Below are 16,803 nucleotides of genomic sequence, written 5' to 3'. Positions count from 1 at the left end.
TACCTGTTGAATGAAACCAACTACTCACATCTTGATCATTAATCAATCCTAGCTTGAATTGTAAACTTGTATAACCTGCTTAGCTTGAACATTTATCTTGTTGAGCAGTTACTGAGTCATAACATGTGCCTAGTACTGGCACTTGCATTTACATTTTATTCCGACAAATCATCTTCGCTCCAAGCCTCAAACTACATCACAACCATTCTTCCTACAAAAATTTCTGTCTATATGGATGTACCCGACCACAATGGCAGTTAATTTGTATCAATTTGCCATGGTGCCTACTATTCAAGGGTTGTGCATTTGCCCATTTCTAGAGGCTCTTGAAATAGGCAAATGTGCAATCCTGAACTTAAGATTCCAACCCAATCCCTGATGCAAAAAGTATCTTCAGCTGGAAGTGCGAGGAAGTGTGAGATGCTACAGGAATCATGGTAATGATGGGAGGAGGTATCTATCCAAGGGAAAGTTTGATGAGCAGTTGTTATGCGGGTGGATTGATATTACTGTACTTTTTTCTTTTGCACTGTAGCTTTATTACTTATAAACCCACCTAAATAATCACAGTCAATATCAAAAGTTTTTTTTCCACAAAGAGAATATTAATGACCACCCAACTGGGAATCTATCAATTTTAAAGTACTTATCCAAAGTGAGAATTGTACTACCAGATTTTCTAACTGAAAATTCGATTTAAAAGTCTTGAAACTCTATAAGCAGGCATTGCATTTAGAATGAGATGTGTACAAACGATGGCTTCACTGATACAGGTTTGATGACATGCCATCTGTGCTTGCCACCAGCTCTCCAGCTTCAGTTGTATTACAAGTATCTTCATCATAATTATTCAGAACATTCAGATGTGGAAAATCAATAAATTAGACTGAATTTTTGTAAAAGTTCACTTGATTACAAACTTGAATCCAAAATGCAATCCTTGACTCTGAGAACAGTCATTCAGTGACCCAACACATCTAGAGCTTGTTCTGGTTGAGTATCAATAGGGGAAGGGATAAAATGATCATGCTATACATCTATGTCTAGACCTTCTCAACTGTTAGAATAGCTGATCTCTCCTCTACTCCTTGGGAGTCATTGACAGTAATGCCAGGCTGAGTTTGTAGCTGGAAGTCATTAGTTGCTTGTCTTGAGCCAGTCTGGGCATTCACAATGTGGAATGTTGATATTGTCTGCTGAACACTTTCCACAGATTTTCTATATGCCACCCGAACAATAATCATTGTAGGAGCAAGACCCTAAGAGGGAACAGTTAAGCCATATGTGAAAAGTGGAAACAATTGTATACATACAGACATTGAGATGGCGACAACTATGAAATCAAATGGCGCAAGACCTTTTGCTTGGGAATCAAATACAAGCACAATCAATACTGTAGTCAACAAGGAGCCTGCATATAGCAATCCAGACTCAACACTGACTTTTCTAGTCAGTATGGAAGCTATAGAAAAGAATTAGAGGTGTACATACATGATAGCTACAATATCATTATATCTTGTGCGTGTTGACCCTCCCATAAGTTGCCTTGCTTGACGAGTAATCCACCAAATGCGGCCTCCTTTAATTGAAAACACAGTGCTATCAGTCTGACTGTGATATAATAAAGGCAAATAAACTTACCAGTCAAGGATGCCAATATAATTTGAAAAACAACTATTCCTATTGCTACCCCATTGTCAATGGAGCTTGCTTTAAATACAAGGTAATGATTTCCAGGTTTTGATGAGCTGCCAAATCCAATTATGATAACAATGATACACCCAAGATCAATGCCTGTTTCAATAATTATCAACACATCAGAGGATAAAGCTCTCAACACTGAAGCACACCATTCAGAATACATGCAGCCACTACAAGTGGAAACAGAACAAGTTTGTTTGAATTGAAAATAAGATAGCAGCGATGAATCTATGAAAAAGGTTAGCTATTACTATTTATTCAAGAGCTTTGAATGACTTACAAGCATTGTGTCAGCTATTGAGCTGAGATTACTGATATCAACAGGTTAATTCCACAATCAACAGTAATAATCTAAATGTGCATACTTCATAAGAGTTGAAATGAGGTTAGTAGTTCCACTGAGTTGAATGAATATGAGTGGGAGAAAGTAATCAGAATGGTATTACTCACCCCCAAGCAGCTTCTGTGTCATCCTTATTGAGATACTTGATCAATAAAGTGTAATCCTTTGTTGTTGCAGCATGGAACCCTATGAAAGCTTGCTGAGATAATCCCCAAGTGTAGACAGAAGTGAAGATAGTTGCTAGTACAAAGAGAGCTATATTGCCCACTTTATATAGCCTGTGGACAGAATTAAAGAGCACATAAATTGATACCCCAAATATAAAACAGTAGATTCCTGCAATTGAAGTGGATGTTAGCATGTTATTAGAGCAATACTGTCAGGAATTATATGTACCATATATGAAGAATAGCATCTGTAGAGCAGTAATTTCAGCATTTACTGACATTAGATAAGTATATAGATAATACGAACAGAGAGAGTAGAGATTGTTTCAGTGAGAATACTCTCAGCACTGAGGTAGGGTGCTAGAACCTCTTCCATTTCACTTGTGGAAGACATGATGGAGTGGATATGTTTGTAGTAAGTTAAAGTTGAAAAAGACTCAAATGATGGCCCAGTAAGTATGTAGTTTGAGCTCTTATAAAGAGTTACAAGAGCCAAAAATGTTTATATCTCTATCTGATATTGATGTTTTTGAAGCCAAATCATAGATTTTTACTTGCTTTCAATTGAATAAAGTTGGGGATGCTATAAAGCACTGGAATATTTGTAAAAAAAACAAACATACTTCTGAGCAACTTGGGTTTCATTCAGATCTTGTTAAAAATGATTAAAATAAACAATTAGTGAATTGAGATGAAAATAGTATTGTAAGAGCATTGCAAACTAATTGAGGCATCAGCTAGGTTCTGTTTCTGATACAGATTCAATCAAGGAGTGTGTATATATATTACTGATTTTCAGAATCCTCAGATCATGAAATGTATCAGAATAACTTCTTCTGATGTGAGTCTGAGCTCTGGATCTGCTTACAGGTGTGTTTTGAAGTAGTTGAGACATTTTTACTGCTGGCTTTCTCCACAGAAAACTACATAACCAATACCTCAAAATTAATGAAAACTAGCTTTTTAATATAATTCTTCAATACCTATAACTGGTTCTATTAGAAATCAGGTAATTGTCATAACTACAATGGATATCAAGATCATAAAGGCAGTGGGAATAGGAAAATAAGTTGAATTTATAGAGGGGAAAAACTTGTTCGCTGATCTATCTCATCACTGAAACATCATATTCCACTCAGCCCATTCATATCCATTATATTGTTCAGAATAGATGCAGTGATACAATTTGGTTGCTTTGCAATCCTTTTATGAAATAATCTAGGAAGCAAAGCACATATTGGTTTCCATACCAGATTACTTGAGCTGGTGGTAGTCAATGATGCTCCATGTACTACTTCTGTAGCCCTGGTATTTGATTGATTCTTGAGTGATAAATTTCACCCATTATCAGCTACACACTAAGTGGATTAGAACAAAATATAGTTCAGAGATAACTATAGAAAGTCATCCACTATGTTAATACTTTAGACTGAAGGGCTAAACTCCTGGCCAATAACCTGAACAAATAAGCATCTCAACAGAGATCTGTTGAGGGTCTCCCCCAAATATATCATCAAAAAAATAATCAAACCAAGCAGTGTTCCTGACTGAGATAGTTCTGGAACAATACACTAGTAGGGAGATGATATAGCACTTAACAACTATCACTTGGAGCATCAGCAGTGAATTGATGAACACAGAAGCCATTCATCCCTAGGGTAGCAAGGTGGAATCATGCAGTGGAGTCTCAGAAGATTAAAGCAGGTCATGAATATTGTCATAAAAGGAAAGGATAATAAAAGAGTGAAGAATAGCACAAGGAAAGCAGTGGCAGTATATAGATAAACATTAAAAAGTAAACAAACATGATATACAGAAGCACAATATGTTATACAATTTGTTCTACAAGGATAGTTTTCACCCTTCCATTTAGAGTGCAGGAGGTGTTTAAAAAAAGGAGTCTGGCATGTAATGTCTGTTGACTGAGTCCTGGGAGCTCTGGCCCTTCTATCAACAGAGAAAGAAAAAAGAAAAACTGCAGATTGCAGTGAAACACACAATGTTGGTAGCTAGAGATGGATCAAGTGACAACCAGGACCTAAGCATCTCCAGAAACTAATATTGACATCCGATACCTTCCCTGAAACTGCACATCAGCACCACCCGCTGTACAAGTGGAAAATGAAATCTTAGTTGATGACAAGAAATAAATAGAAGCACCACTAATGGACCCTTGAAGTGCCCTCTGTTCACTCTGACTTACTCGTGTGTTTTGAATGACTTTGGGTACCCTAGAACCAGTAAGTTCAGCATCCAAGTCATGACTCATCAAACTTGCAACACCAACTTGCGGTGGGTTATCACTGTAAACTCCATTGGTTCCCTCAGCATCTGCAAATGTTGCCAGACTGATGACTTCATCCTCGATCCCTGCATCCTCCTCTTCCTCCTCCTCCTCCTCCTGATCTGTCCCATCCATCACCTTCATAAGGTCCATCTCCCCCTGAACAACCACACTTTCCAACCATCTATGCATAACCATCTCTCCCACTGACACGCATTTCTTGAGGGGTACTATCAGCATGGGTAGAAGGAAGGCAGTGATATGCTCAGTTGCACTTTTCCAGAACCAGTACTTCTTGTGAAAAACGGACACTAGGGGCCATGAACGCAAGATAGAAATATGATGAAGTTTGCCTGTGAAAAAATATTAATGTTTCTTCTTCAGATAAAAATGGATAGTCAATGAGATGTAAGTATATACCTTGCCAATTCACCATTTCTCAAATCTGCAATCTTCACTGTAATAGTCTTGGTTTCTCCTCCAAAAAGTTCCCAGGGTACTTCCCTTTCTTACGATTGATTTTCAGTGGGCCACGTTCATGTTTGGAAGCAGAGGAAGTCAATGGTTCCAGATCATCAGTCTCTATCCTGCTCATCACAAAAGTGAGTTTATCCATGCCTAAACTGATAGGCTGGGATACCAAACAAAGCATCTGGTTCCCACCAACCTTACGGTCCGCTAATTGAAGCTCTCTAGAAAAGCCTGCCTGAGTTAACATGACATCCAGTATTTAGTCCAGGCTCGAATAAGATGGAAGGAACCGTAAGTTGTATATAATAGCAACGACAATTGATAACATGAGCCAAGACAGGTATAGAAAGTACACAAATCCCAAGAGTATTAAGTACTATAACATGAAGAGAGAATAAATTCCAAGTTTCATTAGGTTTGCAAATAAGGAATAACCACAACAATAAAACAGCCTAAATCTGAAACGACCCATTTTCAATCAAACCTGAGCATGAACCGGAGGTCCTGAATTGTGCTGAGGAGGATACATTTGTCCTTGAGCCAAGGCTTGATGTACGACCAGTTGCACATAACCCATCTGGGGCTGTTGACCCGGCATATGAGATTGTGCACCCATAGTAGTCTGGCCAGTACCTTGTGTAGGTACAGTGTTCCTGGTATACTGAGATTCACCAGTGAATGATCCACTACGGTTATTTTTGTTCCAGGTAAAGTAATCTGCAGCACTCATGTCGACCAACCAAACATTGTTCCCTCGAGACTTTCCGATGAGACAGAATACGATAGTCGTAGCTGCGTATCCAAAAAGAGTGATCCAGGTGATGAATAAGAGGGCTTTGATGGCTCTGAATTCTCCGCAGAACGTTTGGCCAGTAGCTGAACAGAAGCGAGAGAATAGGTAGGTAGATTTAGGAAGTCGTGGATAGACAACATACTACTAAGGCAGTTGGAGGAGCACTGAAGGCTTGCATACAAAACACTGTCCCATTCAGTGTAAAGAATTCTGTTTGCCAACCAGAGGATGCTCAGGAAGTCCAACACAGGGACTTCGATGATGTTCATGGTGAACCAAGAATTTTTCCTCAGGAATCCAACAACTAAACTGAAACCCAGAAATCAGTTAAGGACGGCAAAAAGAGGGGAAAAATAGAAGGGAACATACAACACAGGAACCAAAATAATGGTGAGTACAGCGACAGCGATGGACAAGTTCTCAAAGTCATATACAATGAATTCCCTCATAACGCTACCATCAGCAAATATCCGGCCACGCTGCAATGCTGGTACCATGTGTAGTGGCCAACCTAACACTACACTACAGGTAGTGAAGATTATAAGAGTCTTGTGATCGTCTTCTGATAGTCTTGCAACCAGTATGAAATTCAGTACAACCCACCCCAATGTCTGCCATGGTCCATGGAATGGACAGGTTTTTGACAGTGTCACAGTGCTGTGGTGGAACTCTCAGTATCCTGCAAAATCTGGTTAAAAACTACACTACTATGTATAACTCTTACCATCTGTGGCAGTGCGTAGCAGGTTTAGTAGCGGGATTTAGCCACTGTGAGCAGTTGTAGCCATAGCAGCACATTTTGAGTGTTTGCAGATGACCTGGGTGACTGGTATTTGCAATGTTTTCAGTGATTTCCCGGTTGCTAAGGACCTGTCACGAATTGTTCACTTTCCAGGGCATGTCCAGCTGCAAGTAATCCCCAGAAATCGATTTTTGGGCATCCTGAACATTCTTGCCATTCTAGAAACCTTGACATTTTGTCATTCCCAGTCATTCTGGTCATTCCCAGTCATTCCATAGTCATTTACAGTCATTCCATGGTTATTCCATTTTATTTCCTATTGGCTAAGTCTTATCCCCATGTAGATAGCTCAGTAGTATATAAACCCACCATGTATCTAGCTTTTCCCCCAGCCTTGTAATTTTAAACCCTCCGTTTGTGTTTTGTCTCTTGTGCTTTCTGCTTTTCTCTCTCTCTCCTCAGTGTTCCCAAGTGTTCCCCCAAATATTCCAGTGTCCTCAGCCCCAGTATCCTTTCCACTGTGCTACAAGCGCTTCCAAACTCTCTCCCAGTATTCTCCAGCAAGTGTTTACCATTGAGTAAATCTTGTCGCCTCGGCGGTCCCTATCATTTAGCTTGCCACATAAGCCTTAAAACCCCACTAGTTGGGTGCAGTGGTTCTAAGGTTGAATGGTTCGTTTCAGGACCACCCGGGATCCAGACTAAATTTTCCCACGCTTCTTTTCCCTTTACCTCGTTGCCTCATCTACCTCAGTGCGTCTTTGCAAGTCCCTCTCTTCCCCTCCTCCCTCGGCAACGATCTCAATGAGGTATTTCTGACTTCATAGTGTACGGACCATCCCCAGAGATATATAAAGCAAACGAGTTGGCTCCCACTGCTCTCGTTTCTTTCTTCCCTCCCACCACCATCTCCCTCTCATGACGATGCCCTCCCTTTCATCCTTTCTTTCCTCATACTTGATAGTTCAAATCTGGTTTGCTGTTCTGTCATCTTCGTTATTTGAAGGGTGGTTGTAATGTGCGTCATGTATTTTTTTCAATCCTCAGATGAGGATGAGGCTGATCACACGGTGTATTCCTCACAGGCTTGTACACTGTGCACATCTCAAGCCCCCCACACTGGGGGCATTTTGCTGTCATGTGAGTGCTGTCTTGTCTATGTCATGAGTCGTATGTGGAAGGGTTTGATGTGACCAAATTGTGACTCAAGCAATAAAAATTCATGAAAATTAACCTGAATAGGATAATAGTTTTGTAGTAAAGTATATTAGTTATTGTTCCTAATGAAGTGAGTGTTTGTGTAAAAGCCGCTGTAATGCTGATTCAATGTTACATAAGGTCACTGTTCACGTGACTTAGTGACTTCACAATCGACGTCGAAGCAACAAAGACCCTGCATTGAGTTAGCATTCCAGCACCTTTTGCGCAAATGATCACTGCATTGGCCACAACAACTAATATATTTTACTACAAAACTGTGATCTCATTTAGGTTAAATTTCATCAATGTTTATTGTTTGAGTCACATTTTGGTCACAATAAGTGTTTCCACATACAGCTTACATGATATAGACAAGACAGTTCCCACATGACAGCAAAATGCCTCCAGTGCCACTGCTGTCCACATCAATCATTGTTCTCGACCATATATATGCAGGCATAGCCACCGGCGGTCACTCGTTCTTCCTCGATGGCTAGCTACGTGAGACAGCTATCACTTCTAAGGTTTGCAAACTGGTGAGTGTATTTCTGCATATATCTACATTATACTCTCAAACTCTTCATGGTTCAATATTTGTTTAGCCCTCTCAATCAAAGATTTATTCAAGATACCAATTCACTATTTACAAATTGTTGCAACAGATTTGCTGTCCTTCAATATTTGCTGTAACTGATTGAGTCTTCATTTTCTTGTGATAATTTGTTTTCAGTGACCAGCTCCTGTATGTCATCCACTGTGGAACTGTTAAGGGAAACTTGAAAGGCATTGGCAAGGGTATAGATTATAATTTCATGAGGTGCATTGTCATTGTTTGCAGGTGTTAGGGGTGGCTTATGCCAAATCGGGCATAAGCCTCCACAGACACACAACATGAACCCGGTTTAAATATCTGGGTATAAATCATTTGCTAAAGCGATATAAGGTCCCTCCAACAATACCGCCTCAAGCCAACAACTGGCTTAACCCAATACCCAACCACCTCTTTTTCGACACTCTCACCTTTAACCACACGTACAGCCAAATCATTCTTTGCATTGATCCTTTCCAGCCAACGCACATCAAGATGCGTAGCCCTCCCGCGAATTCTAAGAAACACCGACTTCAGTTCACCATCTACCCGCGACTGAAGCATGTTCTCGAAGGCATTATCTTCCCAGTCATTACCAACAATAAAACTCGCTTCGCGAAGCATGGGTAGTGCAACCGTTTTACGTGGATATACCGAAGACTCGTGGCTTGCAGTAGGCCAAAAGTTCAACGCACAGAAGAAAGCGGTAGTAAGGAGGGGAGGAAAACCGTCATTGGTGATTGAGTGGTTTTCCAGTGTACGGAGGGAAGGTAGTACGTGAAGAACCTGTATGAGATGCGTCGTTTGAATCGGGATTTCGACGACTTTGAACGACTTGAGAGTTTTGGGACCACCAGAGCGACGAAGAAAGCTGATCAATGAGTTGCTGAATAACAATGAAAGGACTACCGGCTGTTCATATGAAAGGTTTGTCGTGATAACGGAGAGAGATGTCAGCCATGGAGAGGTAAATGCGCACAGGAAGAATGATATCAGATGAAGATCGCTTTGGCTTGGTGCCTCTACTGTCAGTGTGTGCAAGGTTCCGTGTGTGTCTGGGATCATCGAAGAATGCACCTCGATTGGGCGTCCAGTGTTCGCGAGTACAAGATGTGCGGCCACGAGGTTCTGGCAGGAACGCAATAAAGGAATCGCGTCTCTGATGTCGACTTCAACCCGAAGTCGAGTAAGAAGCGGACCGTGCCCAAATATTCCGAGAAAGGGCATTATTGCGGTTCCACTAAAAGAAAGATGGACAGTTTGGAGTGGCGAGGACACGATACATGGCGTAAGCTCAGGCGGGACTTCCTGGTCATAACTTTGATCAAGCACAACCTTGAGGGTCTCCAAGGCGCGCATTTCTCGCTTCAGTATGAAATCGAGGTATAGGAAATCTCCTATTTGGGATAGCTGTATGTATTGGAATGACCTCCATCGATGTGATTGCTGGAGAACAAGATCAAGGAATCGTGTAGAAGAGTCATGTTCTACGACCATAAACTCAATTTCAATTTCGACAGACAATGGCGAATCTTGAGAACGTAGAAGATGATCTGTTAGTCGTTGAAAGGCTGTGATGGGGTAGGTACGAAATGGATGGATCTTCAAGAGGATAGTGGTCCAGAGACGAGATGTTGTTTGGGAGAGGTTCCGCCATCTTCGACATACTTGTCCCAGCTTGTAGGTATCCGAACTGCAATGACCCGGTCTCCATCCAAACGAGTTCTTTTCCACCGCATACTCGAAAATATACTCGAGTGTTTCTTCAGGGATCCGATAAAAAGGAGATAAGGATGTTTGATATTCCAGACGAATCCGTTTCAGACGTGCCAGTTCTGTTTCGTGATATGCGATCTGTTCATTCATGGAAGTGACGGCTGCCGTGATAGAATCAACGTCGAAAAGGTTCCGGGGACCAGGTGTTGAGGAAAATGAGGATATCTGTTGTTTCTAAGGGCGAGTGCTACCGTTAGCAATCGCGATCGAGCAGGCAAAGTTGACGAACGAGGGGTGCCACTAACTATCATCGTTGTTGCTGTGCAAGCCTCGAGTCGTGGGAATATCATCATCCAATTACATAATTTCGGCTACTTCAACCGGCTCACAACATTTTAAATCTTTCTGCCCGCAGCTACGTTGCACAAGTCTCTTCGTCAATACCATCCCCTAGCCACTTGATGACACCGAAGTTCATCTGCCCCACGCGGATCCGCCCACCCGGGCCACCATCCTTCATCATTGGAAATACGCCTTCCAACTTTTCAAGCTCCTCCGGCGGTATAACTCTGCTCGACTCCCACTCTGAATGGTGACCCTCCCCAAAATCAAGGTTCATCTTCAAAACACGTAATCTGCACTGTCAGGAGAATCTCATCGAGGTGTTTCCATCCCGGATGATTGTACTCGATCTCGGTGATACTGTCGTAGTATGCTAGAATGTAGAAGTTGAATTCCATGAGAGACAAAAGAGGATGAAGGGGATAAGGTTGGATTATCGTACCACCAGTTCGAGGTGGTTCCTAGACACTCCGTTGGGTCGTTGATCTCATAGTTGATACCGAGGTGGATGACTCGAAGGGAGGAGATATCAAAGGGCTCAAGTTTGAGAGGCATCGTCTCCGGAGACTGTTACGAAAACAAACCGATCGGAAATAGCATGACGAAAGGCGGGAATAAGAACCAAAGACGGGAAAGGTGAGCAGAAAGAGACGTACTTGATACTTAAGGTAATTCTCATCTCTCCCAGCGACATACTCGCTTCTACATCCTGACGAACAGAACGAACAGAGTTCAAAGTGTTTTCGAGTTCAAAGACCAAACTCAACTTCTTTAGCGACAACAACGCCAGGTTCGAGCTTGGCCGTTAGCCAGCCACGCACAAAACCGGGATAAAAGCCCGGGTTCCAAGAAATAACCCCAGCGATTCGATGGTCCGGTTATCTGTTCTCCCACTCAACGCTCCTACGACGTGCTTAGGGGTTAGAGGACCGGCCTGCGAATGTGGTCACTGCAATCGACGTGTGAACGAAATATTTATACCCTTGCGTTATATTTCGTGATAGTTTCGTCTGGACACTCTATGCTTCAAAAGAAATTTCGTACAGCAATTCGGTCGTGAGCGTGAGTCGAGTGTAGAAGATGGTGTGGGACTGCTATAAGGGTTACTGTTGGTATATGAAAACTAGAAAAGAAAGAGGAAACTGAAAGCGCACTGGAATGGGAAGGCGGCTCCCGCAAAGCCGAGCAACCAGTCATTTATTTCCTGCCCTTCAGTCCCTCCATGTATCCTAACCAATAAATCCTCTACGGCTCCTGTACGTCGTCCGCTTGAGGTTGAGTTCATTGAACTTGGACAGAACTTCACATTTTCATCTGCAGAAAAGAACAGCCACCACTTTGAATGCGGCACGTTGAAAAGTGCTGAGAGGTCGCGTCATTCACGTTATCGAGTGGTGAAATTTATAGACCGCTTGAACTTCGGGGTTTGTGGAGAAACACGGTAGTTCAACCAAATGGAGAATAGATTTAATGAAGTCAAGGAGGCTAACGCGTGGTTTTTGTTATCGGTTCCCCAGAGAACATTGTGGTTGAACTGAAGAAGGGAAAAAAAATGTTTGCTGCCGCAGCGGCGTAGACGCACGAGTGAGAATGTATTACTAGATTAAGATTACGAGCCGACCTTACGGTGCGCTAAGCTCCCTAGAAGGACAGGTCGGCAGTCTCCGGCATTCAGTCCAGGCTTGGATAAGATGGTTCGAGGCCGTTAATGGCACCTTAAGTTGTTTTCGATTTGAGCATATAATAGCACGGCAATTGATAACACGAGCAAGGATAGAGGTATAGAAAACACACGAATCCCAAGAGTATTACTATAAGCACACATGAACATGAAACATTAGGTTTGCAATACGAAACACCACAACAATGAAACAGCCCTAATCTTGTAAAGAAATCCGAACAACCCCGTTTTTTTAAACCTGAGCATGAACCGGAGGTCCCGAACTGTGCTGAGGAGGATACATTTGTCCCTGAGCTGCTGGGGCTTGCTGTACGACCGGTTGCACATAACCCATCTGGGGCTGTTGACCCGTATATTGCGCACCCATAGTCTGGCCAGTACCTTGCGTAGGTACGGTGTTCCCAGTATACTGAGGTTCACCATGATTTTTGTTCCAGGTAAAGTAATCTGCAGCGCTCGCGTCAACCAACCAAACATTGTTCCCTCGAGACTTTCCGATGAGACAGAAGACGATAGTGGCAGCGGCGTATCCGAAAAGAGCAATCCAGGTGATAAATGAGAGGGCTTCGACGGCTCTGAATTCTCCGCAGAACGTTTGGCCAGTAGCTGGACAGAAGTGAGAGAATAGGTAGATTTAGCGCAAGTCGTGGATGGGTAAGCAAGTTTCGAAGAACGTACCACTAAGGCGCTTGGAGGAGCACTGGAGGCTTGCGTACAAAACACTGTCCCATTCAGTGTAAAGAATTCCGTTCGCCAACCAGAGGATGCTTAGGAAACCCAACACGGGGACCTCGACGACGTTCATAGTGAACCAAGAACCTTTCCTCAGGAATCCGACAACTAAACTGAAACCAGGAACCAGTTAACGATGGCGAACAGAGAGAAAGTAGAAGAAACATACAACACGGGAACCGAAATGATGGTGAGGACGGCAACGGCGATGGACAAGTTCTCAAAGTCATATACGATAAATTCCCCGGTAACGCTACGCATATGCCCAGCGAGAGCAATGGTGACGAAGCTGAATAAGGCCGCAATGCCTAGTTAGAGTCGTGAATATCATTGCGTATTATGTGAGAACGGATGGCAACGTACCCAGCACGACCATCCTTGCGATGGAGATCATTGGCGACACCATGTTCGCTCGTGTTCTTCGGACTAGGGGGATCGATGAAAGAGGAGTGGAAAATGGAGACAGAAACGAGGCGAAAGGGAGTTGAAGGGCTGGATGTTGAAGGAGGGAAACTTATAAGGGCTCCTGTATTCACGGGCACAGCCTGCCTGCCATGAGAGGCGCCTTTGAATTTGAACTGTCAAACGTCGATCTTCTGACAGGATGTACTGTTTTCGTCTCTGACCTGATTAGGGAGTCAGTTTATGGGCGTTGCGGGGGGAATACATCGAGCGAAAGAAGCTTGCGGCGGTCGACTCACTTTAGGGTCTTTTGGCCGAGGGTACGGTATGCGAGAGGGGGAAAAGGAGAGCGTAGGGACCGCTTGAATGATTCCTTCCCCTTAATTACAATTCCGTGCACTCCGGGTCTTGGCGTTAATTAATTAGCGATGCCTTGGCGTAGCTGCTTCCATTAACCCTACCTTATTCTCTCTGTACAGTGCACATCGATCTTTTCATGGCATGTTCCCCATAGTCATCAATGATACGACTGTGAAGAAAACATGTCTATCTACCGTCCAAACCATGCCCTGGACCGTTGACCAGGAGACCTACGCAGGCAATAATACTCTGAGTCATGACTCAGAGTTAGACGTTGGCCCTGCAAGCCTTGGCGTTAGTAAATAGGATGTAAGGGTACCCAGCCACCCCGAGAAAAGAGTACCTGCAGGGTTGACAATTGGTCCCTGGCGCACTGCCTCCGGAGCCCATGTCACTCCGGATCCTGGTATGACGAGCCGGCCGGCGATCCCGCTTGGGCTTGAGCTTGCCTTCGAGGCTACGCTCATTTTACGCTTCTTATACTTCACACAACTCTAATTGAGTTGTGTACGAAAATAATTTGGTTCGGGCTGGTTCTGCTTTCTGCGTCGTCTACCTTCTTGCATGTCCTTCTCAAACCGCCTGGTACAGTAAACATTAACAAAGTGTGACGATACCGTAATTGATGGCGGGCCGTGTCGAAGACGTGCGAAGATACATGTGCAAATGGAAGTTGAACCTTTTCAAGTTACTTCGCATACCATAGGGAGGCAGTACCATAAATTTATACGCCCCACTTGCAGCTCTTTCTCAGCGCCATTTCTTTTCTTTTCTTTTCTACAAGCAGTAGTAATGTTGGTCTCGCGAGGCAAGTGAGCTGTTCTGCTGAGATCGTTCTTACCCGATTCTTACCGATTTTCTATTCTGTATCGGCAACAACAGTGGCTTCAAAGAAGTATCTGACAACTCCCGATAATACTGCGCCCTCGGGCTGGAGATGCACGACCAGGTGCGTACGGCTTTGAGACGGTATGGTTTCTCTTCTTTTCATCATTCACGCCTCGTCAAATTAGCGAATGCGGTGTTACAGGACAACGAAGGAATGGAAGACGGTGGATGCGCGAAGGCGAGAGGGCTGGATTCCGTGATTCTTTGACGCTCAACACTACAAAGCCGTAAGTACACCACCTTGGTATTCCTAGCTGGCCATGGGCTGGCGTGAACGGTTAATAAGGGTGATTTAAGGCACCTGGTTCTGTTTACGGGTTCGAAAAGTTACAGGTTATAGATGTTGAAAGGGAAGTACGGTGGTGGTAGGTAAGCAGGGAACGAAGACTTCGTTTAATGACAAATTCTCCCTCAGTCGTTTCTAGCACCTCGACCTCAGGGATCAGCTGCCATCCATCGGTACCCACTGCATCATGCTTATCATTCGTCTTTCAATGTTGAACGAGGCCCAGACGATTAGATTATTTGTTGAATAACTCGGTTCCTAGAACCACTACCCAGGGCCGTGGCAATCCGCTCCCAGCCCTACTCCTTTAGAGTAGATGGAACGGGTATATCCGAACGTAACGCTGAAGCCTATTTCCCCCGGTTCGTCGACGTCGACTATCCCACTCCTCTGAGGAACGGCAAAGATAAGGATTGTGATTACCGAGCCAGAATATCAGTGACGTAGTGAACTTTCGTGAGGAAACATGAGACTCCCACCTTTCGGTGTCCAGAAAATCTATATTTGCAATTTCTTATGCGGACCATGGTACTGTTTTCCCAGGGAGAGTCTACATTGAAGTCGTTTTTTTACTATCAAAGCTGACCCCAAAGGGTTTCCCAACTTCCCATCCCATTCTCGCCCTTGATCGATTGTACACACACATAAACTCTCAGGTCTTCCAGATCCCTCCACAAAAAGCGCTTGCATCTCGACTCAAATCAATGGAGCCGCTGTAACCACGACCTCCGCCGCTTTTCTACACACGATGGATCTTGTGGGTAGAAGATACTCCACCCTGTATCAAACCGTCTCCAAGTCGTCCTCTATTTGCTCCGGGTCGTTGCAAAGAACATTGATCCATCCGTACTTCAGTCAATACTCGTGCTAGGAATGTAATAGAAAACCGGGCGGGTTGAAAGACTTTATTGAATATGACTAGCGATGGGACTGTGTGCAATGTGTGCAGTGGTTACTAATTACTAGCTCCTCTACCCAACGTATTCTAAATCTATTTCTGTACAGTCGGGCGCCGAGAGTCATAGGTTCGTACGTCCTACCAACCTGATTTTCACAATCCGGTAAGTTTGCGGTTCAGCCGTGATGGACTGGGCATCGCGCATCGCTGAGGGGGTGTGGCCCGCGCGGAACAAATCCACTAACGTTTCGCCACAAAGTCCCGAAGTTACTTCTGGCTCCAGATTAAAAGATGAAATTTATGGGATGGTCTGTAGCCCTTGTACCTTGTGACTGACCTGATAGACTAGTCCTACCCAAGCTATCTCTCTTACCGTTCTTTTTCTATGAGCGCCCTGCCTTATTTTCGGCTTGTGCCTCTACTGGCCCGCTGGCACTCGATCAGTTCGCCCTTTTGGATTCTGGGACCCGAATCCCGTCTGATCTGGAATGAAAGTGGCATAAATGGTTTACGAGCGTTCAACTATTTTTATGTGGGTCTGAGTCGGAATTCGATAACCGCTCGTCGTTTTGTAGCTCCGTTCGTTTAACGTCGCTTCACAAACGTTGCTTATCGACGGCTCCCTCACAACGTTCTGGGAGCAGTTGTACCCATCTGTCTATTGCGATAGCGACCAATTCTACTCTCACTTCACCCCATCAGTGTTGAAAACTACCCTTCCACAAACCGAACTCTCAGGGACCCATGATAAATGCCGAGATGACGCAAATATTGGCAATTCAGTTCACGGTAAAAATCGATTGCTTTGATCTGAATCTGTATGATCTATACCACATCGGCAAAGACTCCGAGACCGCGCGGGTGTGCTTGGTTCCTTGAAGGTTCGAGCTCCCAGTAAGATCAAACGTGAATTTAAACCGTGGGGTTTCGTTATTCAAGAGCCTCGTGGTCCCTCCAATCATAGTAAGCTGCATATTGAATGAGCCACAATACTATACGTCACAGAACAGTGTCCTCGTCGTAAATTTGAGTGAAATACCATTTTTTTGGGTGCGTATGTATCAAGGTAGTTACAGAATACAGTCCATATACAATATAGACATGATAAACGCTTGGTTTTCAAAAGGGGGGGAAAAAGAAACAGAGGAAGGGGAACCCATGTGTAGAGCAAAAAAGTTCAACGAAAAACCGCATCATAACCGCCAGGA

At 43.7% G+C, this 16,803-nt stretch overlaps 5 protein-coding genes across 5 annotated transcripts; all 5 read right to left on the bottom strand.

The window, feature by feature from the left end:
* Positions 1–1,043: 1,043 nt before the first annotated feature.
* Positions 1,044–2,605, bottom strand: E1B28_003660 (uncharacterized protein; the record flags this gene model as incomplete). The annotated part of the gene is made up of 10 exons (XM_043148087.1): positions 1,044–1,259; positions 1,314–1,437; positions 1,492–1,579; positions 1,642–1,794; positions 1,851–1,929; positions 1,982–2,012; positions 2,067–2,099; positions 2,152–2,380; positions 2,441–2,459; positions 2,519–2,605. The coding sequence occupies 10 exons, from the start codon at positions 2,603–2,605 to the stop codon at positions 1,044–1,046; spliced, it is 1,059 nt and encodes a 352-aa protein (XP_043012679.1).
* A 1,644-nt stretch (positions 2,606–4,249) lies between these two features.
* E1B28_003659 (uncharacterized protein) lies at positions 4,250–4,735 on the bottom strand (the record flags this gene model as incomplete). Its single annotated transcript, XM_043148086.1, has 2 exons — positions 4,250–4,317; positions 4,372–4,735. 2 exons carry the CDS (start codon positions 4,733–4,735, stop codon positions 4,250–4,252), a joined length of 432 nt encoding a protein of 143 aa, XP_043012678.1.
* Positions 4,736–5,444: 709 nt separating this feature from the next.
* Positions 5,445–6,256, bottom strand: E1B28_003658 (uncharacterized protein; the record flags this gene model as incomplete). The annotated part of the gene is made up of 3 exons (XM_043148085.1): positions 5,445–5,842; positions 5,902–6,068; positions 6,129–6,256. 3 exons carry the CDS (start codon positions 6,254–6,256, stop codon positions 5,445–5,447), a joined length of 693 nt encoding a protein of 230 aa, XP_043012677.1.
* A 2,373-nt stretch (positions 6,257–8,629) lies between these two features.
* Positions 8,630–11,921, bottom strand: E1B28_003657 (uncharacterized protein; the record flags this gene model as incomplete). The annotated part of the gene is made up of 4 exons (XM_043148084.1): positions 11,503–11,921; positions 11,005–11,442; positions 10,312–10,915; positions 8,630–10,240 (listed from the first exon to the last, which is right to left on the bottom strand). The coding sequence occupies exons 3-4, from the start codon at positions 10,357–10,359 to the stop codon at positions 8,630–8,632; spliced, it is 1,659 nt and encodes a 552-aa protein (XP_043012676.1). The 5' UTR covers positions 10,360–10,915; positions 11,005–11,442; positions 11,503–11,921.
* A 122-nt stretch (positions 11,922–12,043) lies between these two features.
* E1B28_003656 (uncharacterized protein) lies at positions 12,044–13,499 on the bottom strand. The gene is made up of 5 exons (XM_043148083.1): positions 13,388–13,499; positions 13,125–13,326; positions 12,931–13,069; positions 12,708–12,874; positions 12,044–12,635 (listed from the first exon to the last, which is right to left on the bottom strand). Exons 2-5 carry the CDS (start codon positions 13,165–13,167, stop codon positions 12,262–12,264), a joined length of 723 nt encoding a protein of 240 aa, XP_043012675.1. The 5' UTR covers positions 13,168–13,326; positions 13,388–13,499; the 3' UTR covers positions 12,044–12,261.
* Positions 13,500–16,803: the final 3,304 nt, after the last annotated feature.

Source organism: Marasmius oreades, chromosome 2 (genome assembly GCF_018924745.1).
Source record: "Marasmius oreades isolate 03SP1 chromosome 2, whole genome shotgun sequence".
In the NCBI taxonomy this organism is placed as follows: domain Eukaryota; kingdom Fungi; phylum Basidiomycota; class Agaricomycetes; order Agaricales; family Marasmiaceae; genus Marasmius; species Marasmius oreades.
This window is presented reverse-complemented; position numbering and strand designations above follow the sequence as displayed.

Excerpts from the sequence above, each read along its gene's own strand:
- E1B28_003656 (XM_043148083.1), bottom strand. The coding sequence starts at position 13,167 with ATGGTGTCGCCAATGATCTCCATCGCAAGGATGGTCGTGCTGG. Across the intron at positions 13,070-13,124 it reads CGCAAGGATGGTCGTGCTGG|GCATTGCGGCCTTATTCAGC; the intron begins GTACGTTGCCAT and ends GACTCTAACTAG. Across the intron at positions 12,636-12,707 it reads CTCCTCCAAGCGCCTTAGTG|CTACTGGCCAAACGTTCTGC; the intron begins GTACGTTCTTCG and ends ACTTCTGTCCAG.